Source organism: Callorhinus ursinus, unplaced genomic scaffold (genome assembly GCF_003265705.2).
Source record: "Callorhinus ursinus isolate GAN/ISIS: 27379988/994484 unplaced genomic scaffold, GSC_fseal_2.0 scaffold12, whole genome shotgun sequence".
Classification (NCBI taxonomy): domain Eukaryota; kingdom Metazoa; phylum Chordata; class Mammalia; order Carnivora; family Otariidae; genus Callorhinus; species Callorhinus ursinus.
The window spans coordinates 6,542,922-6,557,968 of NW_027397074.1; the positions used below are offsets into that span (position 1 = coordinate 6,542,922).

Consider the following 15,047-nt stretch of genomic DNA (forward strand, 5'->3'; position numbering starts at 1 on the left):
TATACTGTCCCCTGATCCTTGTGAAATTCAGTCTTGTGAATTTCTCAGTCAGAAGTCAGTTCATACTGGAAGGGATTCAGGGCCTTCTGTAGAAGGAGGTCTTCAGCCAACAATAGATAAATTATTTGGCTTTAGAGGTGGTATTCTCACCCCATAATCTTTGCTCTCCTTGGTTTGCAGCTATATTTTGAACTCTTGAGGTTCTTGAAAGGCAGAATAATATTCTACTGATCTTAACTTTTAAATAAATATGTTGCCTAAAATCTTCTGGGTTTCAAGCTAAGTAACGCTGATAACTAGCTAGTTAGCATTGATTGTTTTAAATCTTTTTTTTTAATGATGTAAAAAAAATTACCTGAAATTAAAACCTGGCCTTCAAATTCTTCATCTGCAAAGTAGGGAGCTTTAGACTAGAAAATATCTTAAAAGGTGCATTTCAGTTCAAGAAAATTTTGACTCTCCCAAATCAAGCCAACCTCACAGGGTAGTTTTAAAAAGCAAAACAAAAACTCCTTTGAAGAAGCAAAATTGAGACATGATATGGGTAGTGTTGTACTGTTGTTTGACATCTTTATGTATGTATTATTCTGTTCTCTTCAAATTACTGGTGATATGTTTTCTTTAAGAGTGAGACACAAAGGGCGCCTGGGTGGCTCAGTCGTTAAGGGTCTGCCTTCAGCTCAGGTCATGATCCCAGGGTCCTGGGATCGAGTCCCACATCAAGCTCCCTGCTCAGCGGGAGGCCTGCTTCTCCCTCTCTCACTCCCCCTGCTTGTGTTCCTGCTCTCTGTCTCTCTCTCTCTGTCAAATTAATAAATTAAAAAAAAAAATCTTTAGAGAGTGAGACACAAAGAAAGCATTTTGGAAAGCACTTTGTGCCTCGGTAGAACTCATGGTCTTCCTATAAAATGATTGTTTAGGGACACAGCCACTTTTTATAAGCCTTCCATATGTCAATATGTATAGATATACTTTTTAGGGGTTTTTAGTTTTTCAGGGAGAATCATCCAATCTTCTGGTGGTGTGGGAGTAGTAGATATTATACTAGGCTGCCTTGGTGTTTGGCATCCAGGGGATTGCGGATGAGGTGGTGATCTTGTCATTTAGTGTGGAGACTGTCACTTAACTCCCCTTCCTCCCACCTCTCAACTCTCCCACCCCCACCCCTGCCCCAGTTTCTTGCCTTTTTCTACTATCTGCTGTGTCTATCTGGTTGTCTTCTCCTAGTCTCCTGCTGGGAAGATGCTGGTGGAGTTACTTGATTATCTGGAATAGGAGGTGTCCTGTGGAATTGATAGCTTCCTTTAAGCATTTGCCCTGTTTCCTACTTTCTCCTGCTTTGTTTAACTCTACAAGCATCTTTCAATTTTTATTCCCTATTGAAAATTAGCTTTTCATCTAATGAAGGTATCATTTGATGGGAAGCATAATGAAGAAACCATGGGCTTAGACTCAGAACATTTAAGTGACTTTGCAAAAATTGTTTAACTTCTCTGAGTCTCAGTTTCTGCATCTGTACGGTAGAGAGGAGACTAGTCTCCTCAGATTGTTAGTATTAAATAAGATTATGCACAGTTGCCTGGCACAAAGCATTTGTGTTATAAATTCTTAATTCCTTCAAATAAATAATTATTCTCCCCTTAATTTGATTATATGCTCAGTTTTAGCTATCTGTCTAAAGATTTAAAATAAGCAGACCAAACCAAATTAAATGAGCTGTTAACTCAGCTATATTCTTTAGTTCAAAAATTCCCAATTTTTAGCCTTTTTCCAGCAATTTTTAGTGAAATTCAGAGTGGCCATTAATAACCTAAATGTTGCCGGTAAAATTCTGCTTGACATATAAGTGGTTATAGGTCATAATTTTTAGATTTTACATTTGTAAAGTGGCCCACTTATTAATCAGTATTTGGCAATATACTTTTATAAATAATTAAAGATACTTCCTTATCTCTGAAATCACCCATTAGTTTTTATCAGGTCTTTAATCTTGTTACTCATTTCTGTATCTGATTAGCAAGTCTGCATCAGAAATTAGTCATAGATAATAAACTAGCTTTATCAAAAATTTTAAATTATCAATTACTGGTTACTTAATACTTTCTGTGCCTTACTACCTAATGAAAACAGTTGTGATAAAAACTGTATGCTTCAAGTATTCTGGTTGACGTTAGTGAATCAAACATTTTTGGAGTGCTTTTTATAAAACAAAGCAGACTGATTCTTACCTTTTTTCTTTCTGAATTTTCTTTTCTTTTTATTTCTCTACTTACTTTCTTGCTCAACTCTTTCAAAACATTTTTACTTCTCCTTCAAACAGATAATTCTCCTCCCATAAATAAATCCCTAATCAACACACTAAATATTATATTCATGGTGCCCCATTCTATTATCAATAATTATCAATCACCTGTCTCATTCATTCAAGATATTTTGTTACATGTGGTAAGAGTGGCAAAAAAAAATTGGTTTTTGTCTTCTGTTGACTTACGGTGCATTTGAGAGTTATGACTTACTTGAGAATATTAAATACATGAACATTTAATAACACAGACAATATTATACATGCTGAATAGCAATGTAAAATTTATCATCATGGAAATAAATAATACCTCACTTTAGGGACAAAGGGATCACTCTAAATAGAAGGCTTCAAAACTAACATTTGTGGAGCCTCTGCTTTGTACCTGGTTTGTATTAAAAGCTACAGTGCTCATTTAATTTTCAGTGTCTCTTTAAGATAGATAGTTTTATTCCCCATTGCCGGAAGACTAAACTAAGGGTCAGAGACAAGGTAAGCCAGCTAGAAAGAGATAGAAATGGTGTTTTCCTGACACTTGGTTGAGTAGGCCTTAAAGGAAAGTAGGATACAAGGTAGACACATAATCAGAGTCTAGAGGGACAAAGAACAAGCTGTGTTTAGGGACTAGGGAGGAGCCCACTGTCACTGGAGGAGAGGGTTATGGTAGGGACGAGTGGAGAACAGAGTCCAAAAGTAGCACATTTGAAGACAAGCTTGCTGGTGAAGGAATCTGAACTTTATCCAGGAGAGCAGTGGAAGTCACTGAAGGACTTTGGTCGGACGAGTGAAAAAAAAAGCTCCCTTTAGGAAGATTCATCTGGAAAATAGGAAAGGCCTTTCAGATAGTGGTCAATTAGGAGGCTCTTTATAGCAAACAATGTGTGGATGATAAAGTCTGAACTCTGATGATATCCTGAGAAGAAGAAAGGGATACATCTAAAACATTTGAAAGGCAAAATTGGCAATCTTAGTGACAGAGGATAACTAAAAACAAATCTGAAAATTTCAGGATACTTGGCTGTAAGGATGGCTATTACCATTCTTTATTCAGTGAAAGTTATTTTGAATTATTAAATCAAACTTTTACTCAAAAGTATTTATTTTGTACGATAACAACTCCTAGGAGAAAAGTAAATTGATTAGAAATTATTTAACTTGTGCCTTTTAGTTTTTCACTTTTATACCATAGATTATCTCAAAAATAAGAGTTGGCAATTATCTTCCTGGTATAGATTATTTATTAATTTTACATCAATTCATTGAACTTCTGTTTGAAAAACAAAAACAGTAAATACATGAGATCTACTCTTGCTAAAAAAAAAAAAAAGACTAGAGTAAGAAAGTAACTCCATTAAACACATTAGTTAAAGTTGGTTAATATTCACTGATAATATAATACCAATATATATACTGATAAAATAATAGCCATACGAACTTAGGCTAGTCTCTGCCTGCCTGAATTTTGAACTTTGTATAAAAATTTAGGAGGAAACCGGCACAACCTTTGCATGCAAAACAACACTTGAGCTGAGCTGTGAAATCAAATAAATTTTGATATGAGGAAATTTTGTTATTCCTTAAAAACTAACATATTTTTAATGTTTTGCTCTCAGTCCCACTGTCATTTGACGGTGTATTTGTTGTTGTAGCAAAAAGTAGCAATGTATGGTTCTGATAGAACCCTTTGAATTGGAAAGGGTACATAAATTGTATTAATGTCAAAGAATATCTTGATTTCAGGATGCCCCTAAATCGGGTACTAGTTGCAGCTCTCGCTGTTCAAGTTCCAGACAGGATTCTGAGAGTACAAGGCCAGAATCTGAAACAGAAGATGTATTATGGGAAGACTTGTTACACTGTGCAGAGTGCCGGTCATCTTGTACCAGTGAGACAGATATGGAAAATCCTCAGATTAATCCAAGTGTGAAAAAAGAATATAGAGACGACCCTTTTCATCAGGTTGGTTTACGGCATTGGGTTATTTGGGGCTCTCAGTCCAGCTATTTTAAATGTATGTACACATTTTATAGAGGTGAAAAAAAAGCTTACATTCAATTAAAGTAGAATTCCTATGGGGTTTTTTGTTTGTTTGTTTATTTTTTTTTTTTCCTTTTTATGTGAGCTGTGGTCTGGCTTCATTGGAACATAGAATTTCAGTATTTATATTATGGTTTTGTCTGTCACCTTGCAAACGTATCTTCCTGAGAGTTATTATCACTTCACCAAATAACCAGTGTGAAAAATACTAATGAAATATTTTACTTTTTTTATACTACATCTTCAAAATCTATTGTGAACCTTTACAGCACATCTCATTTGGATTAGCCGCTTTTCAAGTGCTTAGTGGCAATGTGTGAGTAGGGTGCCATATTGCACAGCACATGTCTATGCCATATCTTCTTTTGAATCTCCCACCAGTATCTCAAATTTAACTAAAGACCCCATCTTCCCTCATAAATCTGTTTTTCTTATGGCTCTCAAAATCTTAGCGAATGACGTCTCCATCCATGCACTCACCAGTCCGGAAACCTGTGGTCATTTAAAATCCTCACTCTTCCTCTTCTTTCTCTTACGTAACTTCTCATCAGATCCTAATAATTAAACCAACAACTAAGCTCTTAGAAAATTAAAGTTAGAAGGGACCTTACTTAATCTGCTAAAGGGTAGCTACCAAAGAACCTTCTAAAAACCTATCATATTTAATAATGAAATTATAGGAGTACTTCTGTTAAATGCAGAAACATGTCAGAGATACCCATTATCACTGCTTTTTCTATCAAAATCCTACCAGTTATGTTTGTCTGTCTGGTTGAACTTAGACTGATTTAAAGTCCACAGTAAAGAGCAAAATGTTGAGCATAACTAAAACAATTTTGGAGAAAAACAGGGAGACTTTCCCTACTGGATACAAAATTTTACTTTAAAAGTATAGTAATTAATAAAGATAGTATGGTATAGTTGTATGCTATGGCCTGAATGTTTGTGCCTCCCCCCTCCCCCCCATCAGTTCATATGGTGAAACCTAATGCCCCAGGTGATGGTATTTGGAGATGGGGCCTTCGGAGGATGATTAGGTCTTAAGAATGGAGTGCCCATGAACAGGTTTAGTGCCCAAGGAAAGAGACCCCAGAGAGCTCCCTTGCCCCTTGCACCATGTGAGCGTACAGCAAAAAGAGGGTAGTCTGTGAACCAGGAAGTGGGATCTCATCAGACACCAAATCTGCCAACACCTTGGTCTTGGACTTCCCGGCCTCCAGAACTGTGAGAGATAGACATCTGTTGTTTCTAAGCCATCTAGTCCGTGGTATTTTGTTATAGCAGCCCAAGCAGACCAAGGTAGTATATAAACAAATAGACCAGTGGGACGTAATAGAAAACCCTGAAGTAGTACGTGTCTATATGGATCCCTGATATATGACATAAGTGGCATTACGACTAGTGGGAAAAGGATGGACTCTTCAGTATATAGTTGTAGGCCAAATGATTACACAAAAATATATTGCAAATAGTTCCTAAATGTGAAGAAGCAAGCTTTAAATTATTTTCGAGAAAATATAGGAGAAAAATCTTACTCTTTTTTTTTTTAAATTTTTTTTATTGTTATGTTAATCACCATATATTACATCATTAGTTTTTGATGCAGTGTTAAATCTTAGTTACTCTTGATAAGAGAAGAAATTATGTTTTATTTTATTTTATTTCATTTTATTTTAGTTTTTAGACAGAGAGGGTAAGTGGCAGGTTGGAGGGCAGAGGGGGTGGGAGACAGAGAATCCCAAGCAGGCTCCACGCTCAAGAGAAGAATTTTTTAAAGAAGATACAAAAAACACAAGCAAACATCAAAAATGAAGGGATTGATAAGTTTGAATACTGAAATTTAAAATTTGGGGCTGCAAATTAAGCCATAAACATTGTTAAAAGATGGGGAAATAGAATTGAGGGAAAGTTGTGGTCCCCACCCCCTTGAGATGTGACATATTCAAGCATATGTGTACCTGGGAAATTCAGGAGGGAAGGACTGAGACACACTGGAGAAAACGTTGTTGAGTATGATTTCTTAAGATTCTGGAGGGGAAGCATAATTAGGAAGTTTTGCCTTCACTAGGAAGGAGAACACATCTTCTGCTGAGATAGGAGGAGGAGGAAGTGCCCAGAGAAAGCAGGATGATGAGGGTGCAGGAGGTCTATTAACAGTAAGTGAGATGATAGGATTGGGGGGCTTGTAGATGGTGGTGAAGCCTCGAAGTTATCATTTGTGGGAAATGGAGAGTATGTGTGCACATGTATTCAAGTCAATGAACGCATTAAGAGTCACGCTGCCATACTGTTGAGGGTCCAGCTGGAATCTGAAACCATGAGTTTGTGGTTATCCAATCCACACAGTTGAGTGATACTCTGTGGAACACAGTTGCGGTAATCAGTAATAGCAAACATTTAAAAAGCATTCACTGTCAGCCAGGCACTGTGCATAGTAGTCCTGATGCATTATGTCATGTAATTGTCACAACCTATGACAATGCAATGTGTCTTGTATATATTTATTTTGTAGATGAGAAAAATTGAGGCTTGGAATTAAATAATGCACCCAAAGTCACACAGTGTAGGTGCTCAATAAATAGTTGCAATTCAAGGTACAGGAGAGGTCAAGAAGTAATGGATATGGTAAGCATCTAGATGTGTTAGATTGAGAAGGAAATGAAACCAAGAAAGGAGTGATAGATTGAAGGATAGATGTGTTCAGAAGTGTTTTAGAATTGAAGGTTTGAGACACTCAGTAAGAGGAGTTGTGGTTGAAGACTCAGTTCAGAAGTCGAGCAATTCGGTGTGTTGACAAGATCCGGGCTGTGGCCATGGGAGTAGCTGAAGGTCCCTGGATTTTAAGAAGTAAAGAAAACAATGAACAATCCATGAGAATAGGGTGTTAGATGAGTCATCTGGAGATTCATCTACGTAGCTGAGTGTAATAACTGGAATTGAAATTTTGGAAAATGCCTGAGAGCTATTTTCTCAGTGATACCATAAAGAGGCATAGACGCAGGGACCATGTGTTCTTTTGTTCATTGTTGAACCACACAGTGCTTGGTACATAGTAGATGTTTAAATAAAATCAAGTGAAGGAAAGGAAATACATTTTTTTTAATGCATGCTATACAGAATAAATTGGCCCTAAATCTGTCACACCATTCTGCTCCTTTTTTGATAAGATTTTTAATGTTCTAGTCTGCATATTAATTTTAGTATCATAGGCTTACATTGGTTTTGCTTTTGGATTAAAGACTTGATTTTACACACATTTAGTATTCTCAGGCTTCTAAAAAATAACCTCAATGTTTTCAGTTTTAATAGTAGCCATGTAATGGAAATTAGCTCTCTTTAATGAAGAGCTACCAGTATTTTTTCTTATTTGACTGAGGTCTGTATTAGGTTTGGAGGACTGTTTTCTGCCCACCATAAAGACTAAAAAATCCCTCCTTATGAAGTAACAATGAGCATTTGAATCCATGTGTTCTAGTCAGGTTGTTACCAAATTTGTAGTTTTGTTTCGTTTTTTCTTTTCTTTTTTTTTAAAGATTTATTTATTTGTTTGACAGAGAACGACACAGCGAGAGAGGGAACACAAGCAGGGGGAATGGGAGAGGGAGAAGCAGGCTTCCCACAGAGCAGGGAACCTGACGTGGTGGGGCTTGATCCAGGACCCTGGGACCATGACCTGAGCCAAAGGCAGACGCTTAATGACTGAGCCACCCAGGCACCCCTGTTTTATTTTCTTTGGCCATAGTAACTGAAACATTTCTACAGCAGAAAATCTCTCTCCTCTAATCATGGCTGAGTATATAATGAAGTATGAGGCCATGTTCAAGTGAAATTCATTTTTCAGTAGGAAAAGCCAGATTTTAATGGGTACAGCTCCGACAGGTAGAAACTCCAGTAAAGCAGCTGTCATGGTGAATCTACTTAAAACATGCCGCCATTTAAGTGTTAAGGTTTTCAGGCAGTTCTGGATGAACACAGAGCAAAGCAGTTGAGATTTTGAATGAGGATAAAGAACAATCATTAAAAGAGTTCCAAATTTTGGTTTGAAAAACACTAAGAAGAATCTATGTGATAAAATTATAAAATGGAATTATTTGCTCTGATGTTTTCCTTGAGCCTTTTTGAAAAATGTTTCATGTGATGTTTTCTTCATACACTGTAGGCAGTACATGTTTCAACAAGACTGTTACTTCAGAATATATTTCACACACACAGATATAGGGTTGGTTGGTTGTTGTTTTTTTTTTTTTTCAATTAACTCTTTTTAAATTCACCAGTTTCTAGTTGCTCTTTTTTCTCCTGCCTTCTGGCTTTCTAGAAATAGGAAGATGATATCAAATGCTAGTTAGAGTAACTGCAAAGGTAGCTGGGCAAAATGAATACTTCTGGAAGGAAGGTGAAGAACTTCTTGAATTCCTATTTCTGTCTCCAGATGGACCTTCTTGATATGCTTGCTTCATGTAATCGGGAAGCCTTTAATTAATTCACTGTTAACAGACTGAGAGTTTAAAAAGATTAGGAGCCTGTAAATCAGTGGTGGAAACCTTGCCTCTCAGACTTCATACTCTGTATTCAGCTTGTCCCGCTTGTTCCTGGCTTTGTAGTTCCGTTCCATTTCATAATTACCTAGATTTCCATGGGAAGTTGGATATGTGTTTTGGTACAAATTAATTCTATCCTAGCTAGAATATTTCGTGGAATATATGTGGAATTAAGTGGATAGTTAATAACTAGTATTTTACAGTTTTTAAGGCTCTCCAGTAGTGAAATATATGCTGTGATGGTTGATGTAATATTAAAATACTAATCTTCGGAAAAAAGATAAATATTTAGAGGAAACGTCTTCATAGTCAAATAAACTAAATGTAAAAGAGCTTTGCCAATAATATGGCTACTGGCATTACATAAAGAAAGTTAATGTTTAAGTCAGAATGATAATAACTTCCCATATCTGTTTTCTTACATATTATTAAAGTATTATTTTATATCTTTAATCAAAATGAATCAATACAATTCTATTCTTCTTACAGGAAAATATTATATTTCCTAAGTTTTCCAAAAATCTTTACCATATTTTAATCACATTTTTATTCTTCAGAGGATAAATATAACTATAGTAGATTCTTCTGTTCATTGTTAGAAGTTATTTTAATGAAATACGTTATATAAATAAGTTAGCAATACTGTAATGTAAATAGAGTCATCCCATTTGGGGTCTAATCTTTTAATGTTTACTTCTTTTATCAATATCTGACAATGTAAAGATTAGTGTTGTATTAATTTTGTTGCTATCTTTAATCCCCAACTATCCTATTTTGAAGTTTTATTTATTTTTTTTAAAGGTTTTATTTTTAAGTAATCTCTGCACCCAAATGTGAGGCTCGAACTCACAACCCGGAGATCAAGAGTCCACCGACTGAGCCAGCCAGGAGCCCTGCAGTTTTATTTTTTAAATTATAAATCTAAAACAAACAAAAAACCCCAAACTTAAGTGTCTGATCCTTTGTATTAAGGCTTTCAATTTTTCTTTTCTTTTTTTATTCTTGCAACATTGAGAGATGCTTTATTCTTGGGAGAGTACTTCTAGTTCCATGTGCTTCCGTTTGCAATATTTACTCTAACGAAAAAAAAGTTAAATCGATCCTTTGGGGAATGGCTAGACTAAAATGTCAGAAAAGTAACTAAATCAAATACTGAGACTGAGGGTGTGAGGGAGAGTCTCTTTCAGGATGAGATTTGTGTCACCGTTTAGTCTTCCAAAAGGTTAAATCATACCTGTCATGTGTTTTTGTATTGAATGACCATAAACTTGAGAGTCAGTAAAATGAACAAATTGATCTCCATTTGTCTTGAAACATTAGTATATTAGTAGCTATGTAGACAGATTGACAACTGAGTGCTTTTGCTGACACATTTTAGAGGTTTTTTGAACAATAGCTTGCCTAACTAATATCTGTTACAGGAAGTTAACTTATATGCTTTTTATAACTGTAATTTCATATGCCATCTGCTCAGTGTATATGCTAATTAACATTAAGATGGAATTTTAATGTCACTGATTTTGGGTGTGTGTAGATACACATATACCCATATATATATATACCCATATATGTGTTCTATTTATAAAATATGGTAAGTGTATTCACCAGTTTGTTTTTTAGTATAGTTTATATATACACACACATTTTATTTATGAAATGTGACACATGTATTCACCTATTTCTGTTTATTTTTCATAGAGTCATTTGCCCTGGCTCCATAGTTCCCACCCAGGATTAGAAAAAATCAGTGCTATAGTGTGGGAAGGCAATGACTGTAAGAAAGCAGACATGTCCGTACTTGAAATCAGTGGAATGATAATGAACAGAGTGAGTTTTTAAATTCTATTCTTTTAGTTCAAGAATAAGACAGTAATTATTAATATATTGAATAATTACCAGGAGGTTATATTTACAACTTTTTCACTTCTTCAGCCTGAAAAAGACAGTTATTTGTATTTGGTGCTCTGACTTGGTGATTTATCACCAAACCACTGTCATCTTTTAGTGTTTTCATTCTTCTCACCAAGAGTAGATGGTACAATCTAAAATTTCCTTCTTTTATGTTTAATTCTTTCTTTTGCTTTTCATGGATCAAATATTTCATAAATCATGCTAGATACACAAGTGTTGATGAAGGCTTATTTTCTCCTGTGTCATCCCTCCTGCTTCATTTATTTATTAGTACCCCAAAAATTCCAAAATAGAGTATTTGTCTTGATACTTGCTTAAATATATAGAAGTAATGCAACTAGTGGTGTAAAGATTGTGAGTAGTTTGAGGAGGTAGAGTACAAACACTATGGGTTTTAATTTCCATTTCTATTAAATTGTGTCTTTTATCAGACACAGTTTTTAAATTTTATCTGATTCCTCTGGAAGCTAGTCATAATTTAACTTGCAATTCTAAATTTCTTGTCTGTTGTTCATTGTGTGAGAACTGTGGTGCACACTTTCTGGAGGACAGAAATCAAAGTAACTGCTCTAGAAATTGATCTCTTTCCTATTACTTATGCAGAAGGGGTCTCTGGAGATTTGGGTCTAGTTGGTTCTCCATACCTTAACTGCCTGTGAACCAGCAGGTCATTTACAGAATGTATAATATGATGATAGAAAGTTAGCTGGTATTTAAGATCCCTCATAGTCCCACCAGTCTTATATTTCCCATTATTTAATTTCCAATTTCCTTTTCTGTAATTCCCTTTTTTCCCCCTTTCTTAATTTTTCCCCCTCTAACATACTATCTCTTCTGAAATGGTTTTAGAGTTTAAGGAGATATCCATTTGTATTTTGTGCTCTTTGAAGGAAAATACAAATTGCAAATTTATTAAATAAGTAGAATTCTTAATTTTTGTTTTTATGAACTGAGCTTAAGTGGATATGAGATCTCATTCTTTTTAATATTAAAGTATATATGAATATTTCTAATTTTTGAAATAATGAGATACATAGAATTTTTTTTCCAGATCTAGGTAAGACCAAGATAGTTCATCCTTTTGCATCTGTTTAGTGAATTAGAAATCTGATAAATGAACTATTTTTAACACTGAAGACATAATGACTTACAGTTTCCCTGTAATATGCTCTCCAAACTTTGAGTAAATTTGAATTTCATTATCTCATATGTTTTAACAAAATGTTTCATATGGATATAAATAAAATAATGCTTAATAAGAATTCATTTTACTGTAGATAAAATTTGTGTACTTTTTTTTTTCTTTTTTTCTCTCTCTCTGTAAAGGTGAACAGCCATATACCAGGAATAGGATACCAGATTTTTGGAAATGCAATCTCTCTAATCCTGGGTTTAACTCCATTTGTTTTCCGACTCTCCCAAGCTACAGACTTGGAACAACTCACAGCACATTCTGCTTCAGAACTTTATGTGATTGCATTTGGTTCTAATGAAGATGTCATCGTTCTTTCTATGGTTATAATAAGTTTTGTGGTTCGTGTGTCTCTTGTGTGGATTTTCTTCTTTTTGCTCTGTGTAGCAGAAAGAACTTACAAACAGGTGGGTATAATATAGAATTCTGAGTAGAGAATATTTTATCCTTTTCATAATATTTAAAGAATTACTGAAGTATTTTAATATTTCATAAATCATTTTGACCTGCTAATTATTTTCCTGTTTTGTTTTTGTAGTACTTAAGACATACTTTGTCAATTTTTGTTTTTCTGTGGTAATCTACTTGAAAATTAATCCTTACCCTAATCTTTTTTAGCGATTACTTTTTGCAAAACTCTTTGGACACTTAACATCAGCAAGGAGGGCTCGAAAATCTGAGGTTCCTCATTTCCGGTTGAAGAAAGTACAGAATATAAAAATGTGGCTATCTCTCCGGTCCTATCTTAAGGTAGAATGACAGTGATAAAAGTACTCTTAACATGCTAACTCCCTTGGAGAGTTTCAGTCTTTTTGTCAATATCTATGTATATCTAAATGTATAGTCACCTGTGTACTAGTGTGGTGCTGTGTGGCCATACTTAGAGTTCTTTTCAATCCATATGCAGAAATCCAAAATAAATGTTTAACTGGTTCTTTAGAGTAAAATACCTGAAGTCTAAAAGGCTTAAATACATTTTAGGTAGATTATTCAAGATCAGATTATCCTAAATATATCTTTAAAAAATTTTTTTTTTAATTGAAGCATAGTTGACATACAATGTTACATTAGTTTTGGGTGTACAACATAGTGATTCACCCTCTCTCTATGTTGTGCTATTCTTACCACCAAGTGTAGCTACCATCTGTCACCGTACAGCACTGTGACAGCGCCACCAACTATATTCCCTAACCTCTGCCATTTATTCCTGTGACTTACTCCTTCCGTGACTGGAAGCCTGTACCTCCCTCCTCACTGCACCCGTTTTGACCATCCTCCCACCCCCCCTTCCCTCTGGCAACCAGCAGTTTGTTCTTTGTATTTATAGATCTGATTCTGCTTTATATTTGTTTATCCATATGTTTTGTTTTTTAGGTTTGACATTTATCTTTTTTTTCGTAAATCTTACCAACTTCTACTCATTAAAAAGCTTAAAGATTTTGTTTCTACCTAGAATGGTTATCAGAAACCAGCAGAGGGAGCCCACTGCTTAAAAAAAGAATTAAAAAAAAACTAATCAGTGGGTAGCCTCACTGAAGTGGCCTATTACTATTTAAAAATATCAGCTTGCAATTCTAAACCATTTTTCTCATGCTGTTCTTTTCCTTTAATCTTTTTAAATAACTTTCCTAATTATGGAAGTAAGATATAAAAACTCAGGAGGGAAATGGGAAACACCTAAATTAGGTTTAGGAAAGCACTTCTTCTGAGGATTATTTCTTTGTTGCATTAAGACACAATGATTTTCATTATTAATGGAGTAATCAGGTCTTAAATAAAGTTGACCCAAAGACCAGAAACACTCTGATATACCTAGATCTTTATTTTTTTGAAGTAACAATGAAAGAAGTAAAAAAAAAAGTTTGCACTATTTGTCTACCCTTCTGTTTAAAAAATTCATTATTCTGTTCATTGATTTAACTTGTTAGCCTCCTTTGGGAAATGCTAAAAATTGGCTTCGATTATTTTTGCCCACTGTGGCTTTTCTGTTGTATGGAGGGATGAATATGATCTTTGTTATGTAGCTTAGTAAGAAGCCACCTGGAATTCCTCCTCATTATCAACCCTAAGTAGGTGTTGCATTCTTTTGTACATTGTTTGTTCTACTCAGTAAGCATTTATTTAATGTTAACCATGTAATATCCACTACTGATGACATGAAAGTCCTTATCTTTAGGAGCTTACATTTCAGTGAGGGAAACATGTAGCCTAGACCTAGGAATTATCCTTGGTATTTACTTCCCTCTCTTGGATTTCCAACATCCAGCTTAACACCATTTCCCACCCTTTCTACTTGCAAAATATATCTTGGGTCCATTTTCTTCTCTTTGTTTCCATATCCACCACCCTAACTGAAACTGTCAGTCATCTGCTTTGGGCTGCTGTAGTTGCCTGTTAACTGGCCTCCCTGCATTCCATTCCCTCCTTCCAGTACATTCCTCAGTCTGCCACCAGCAATCTTTTCAAAATGTAGATTTCATCATATAATTCTTAAGACTTTTTAAGGTTCCCCATTGCTCTTAGGCTGAAGAACAAAATCTGAATAGAGCCTGTAGTGCCCTTTGTGACCTAGCTCTTGAGGATAGCCTCTCCTTTCATTTTGAAACACTTTCCTCTCTCCATTCCAGCCACACTAGACTGCTTCAGTTCTGTAATTGCAATATTATTTTTCCTGTTTTGTGCTCTTGCACTTGCCTTTTCTTCTGCCAGGAACACTGCCATGTGCCATCATGCCTTGGCACCTTATTTTGCCATAAATATCTCTTTATTAGGGAGATCTTCCCAGGCCATCTTCCTAACCTGTAACTGAGAGTTGGTAGTGTGAAACGGGAAAGATCTCCCTAAGGAAGTAATATTTACACCAAATTCCCTACCAGTTTTCTTAAAGCATCCTTTACCTTTCCTTTAATAGCACTCATTACAATTGATCACATAGATCTGTGGTTATAGGCTTGATGTCTGGCTTCCTGCTAGTTCCTGTGAAGGGTAGGGACCATGTCTGTTTTGTTCTCTGCTATATTTCCAGTACCTAACACAGGGCCCTATTCTGAGCAGGTGCTCAAGAAAC

At 35.3% G+C, this 15,047-nt stretch overlaps 1 protein-coding gene across 3 annotated transcripts in view; it reads left to right on the top strand.

The window, feature by feature from the left end:
• PHTF2 (putative homeodomain transcription factor 2) overlaps positions 1-15,047 on the top strand; it is a 114,475-nt gene that overhangs the window by 86,157 nt on the left and 13,271 nt on the right. For all 3 annotated transcript variants that reach the window (XM_025872780.2, XM_073898713.1, XM_073898714.1), the window contains 4 exons: positions 4,043-4,261; positions 10,576-10,704; positions 12,115-12,387; positions 12,599-12,730. In XM_025872780.2, coding sequence (XP_025728565.1) covers positions 4,043-4,261; positions 10,576-10,704; positions 12,115-12,387; positions 12,599-12,730 — 753 coding nt within the window. The remainder of the gene's footprint in view (positions 1-4,042; positions 4,262-10,575; positions 10,705-12,114; positions 12,388-12,598; positions 12,731-15,047) is intronic.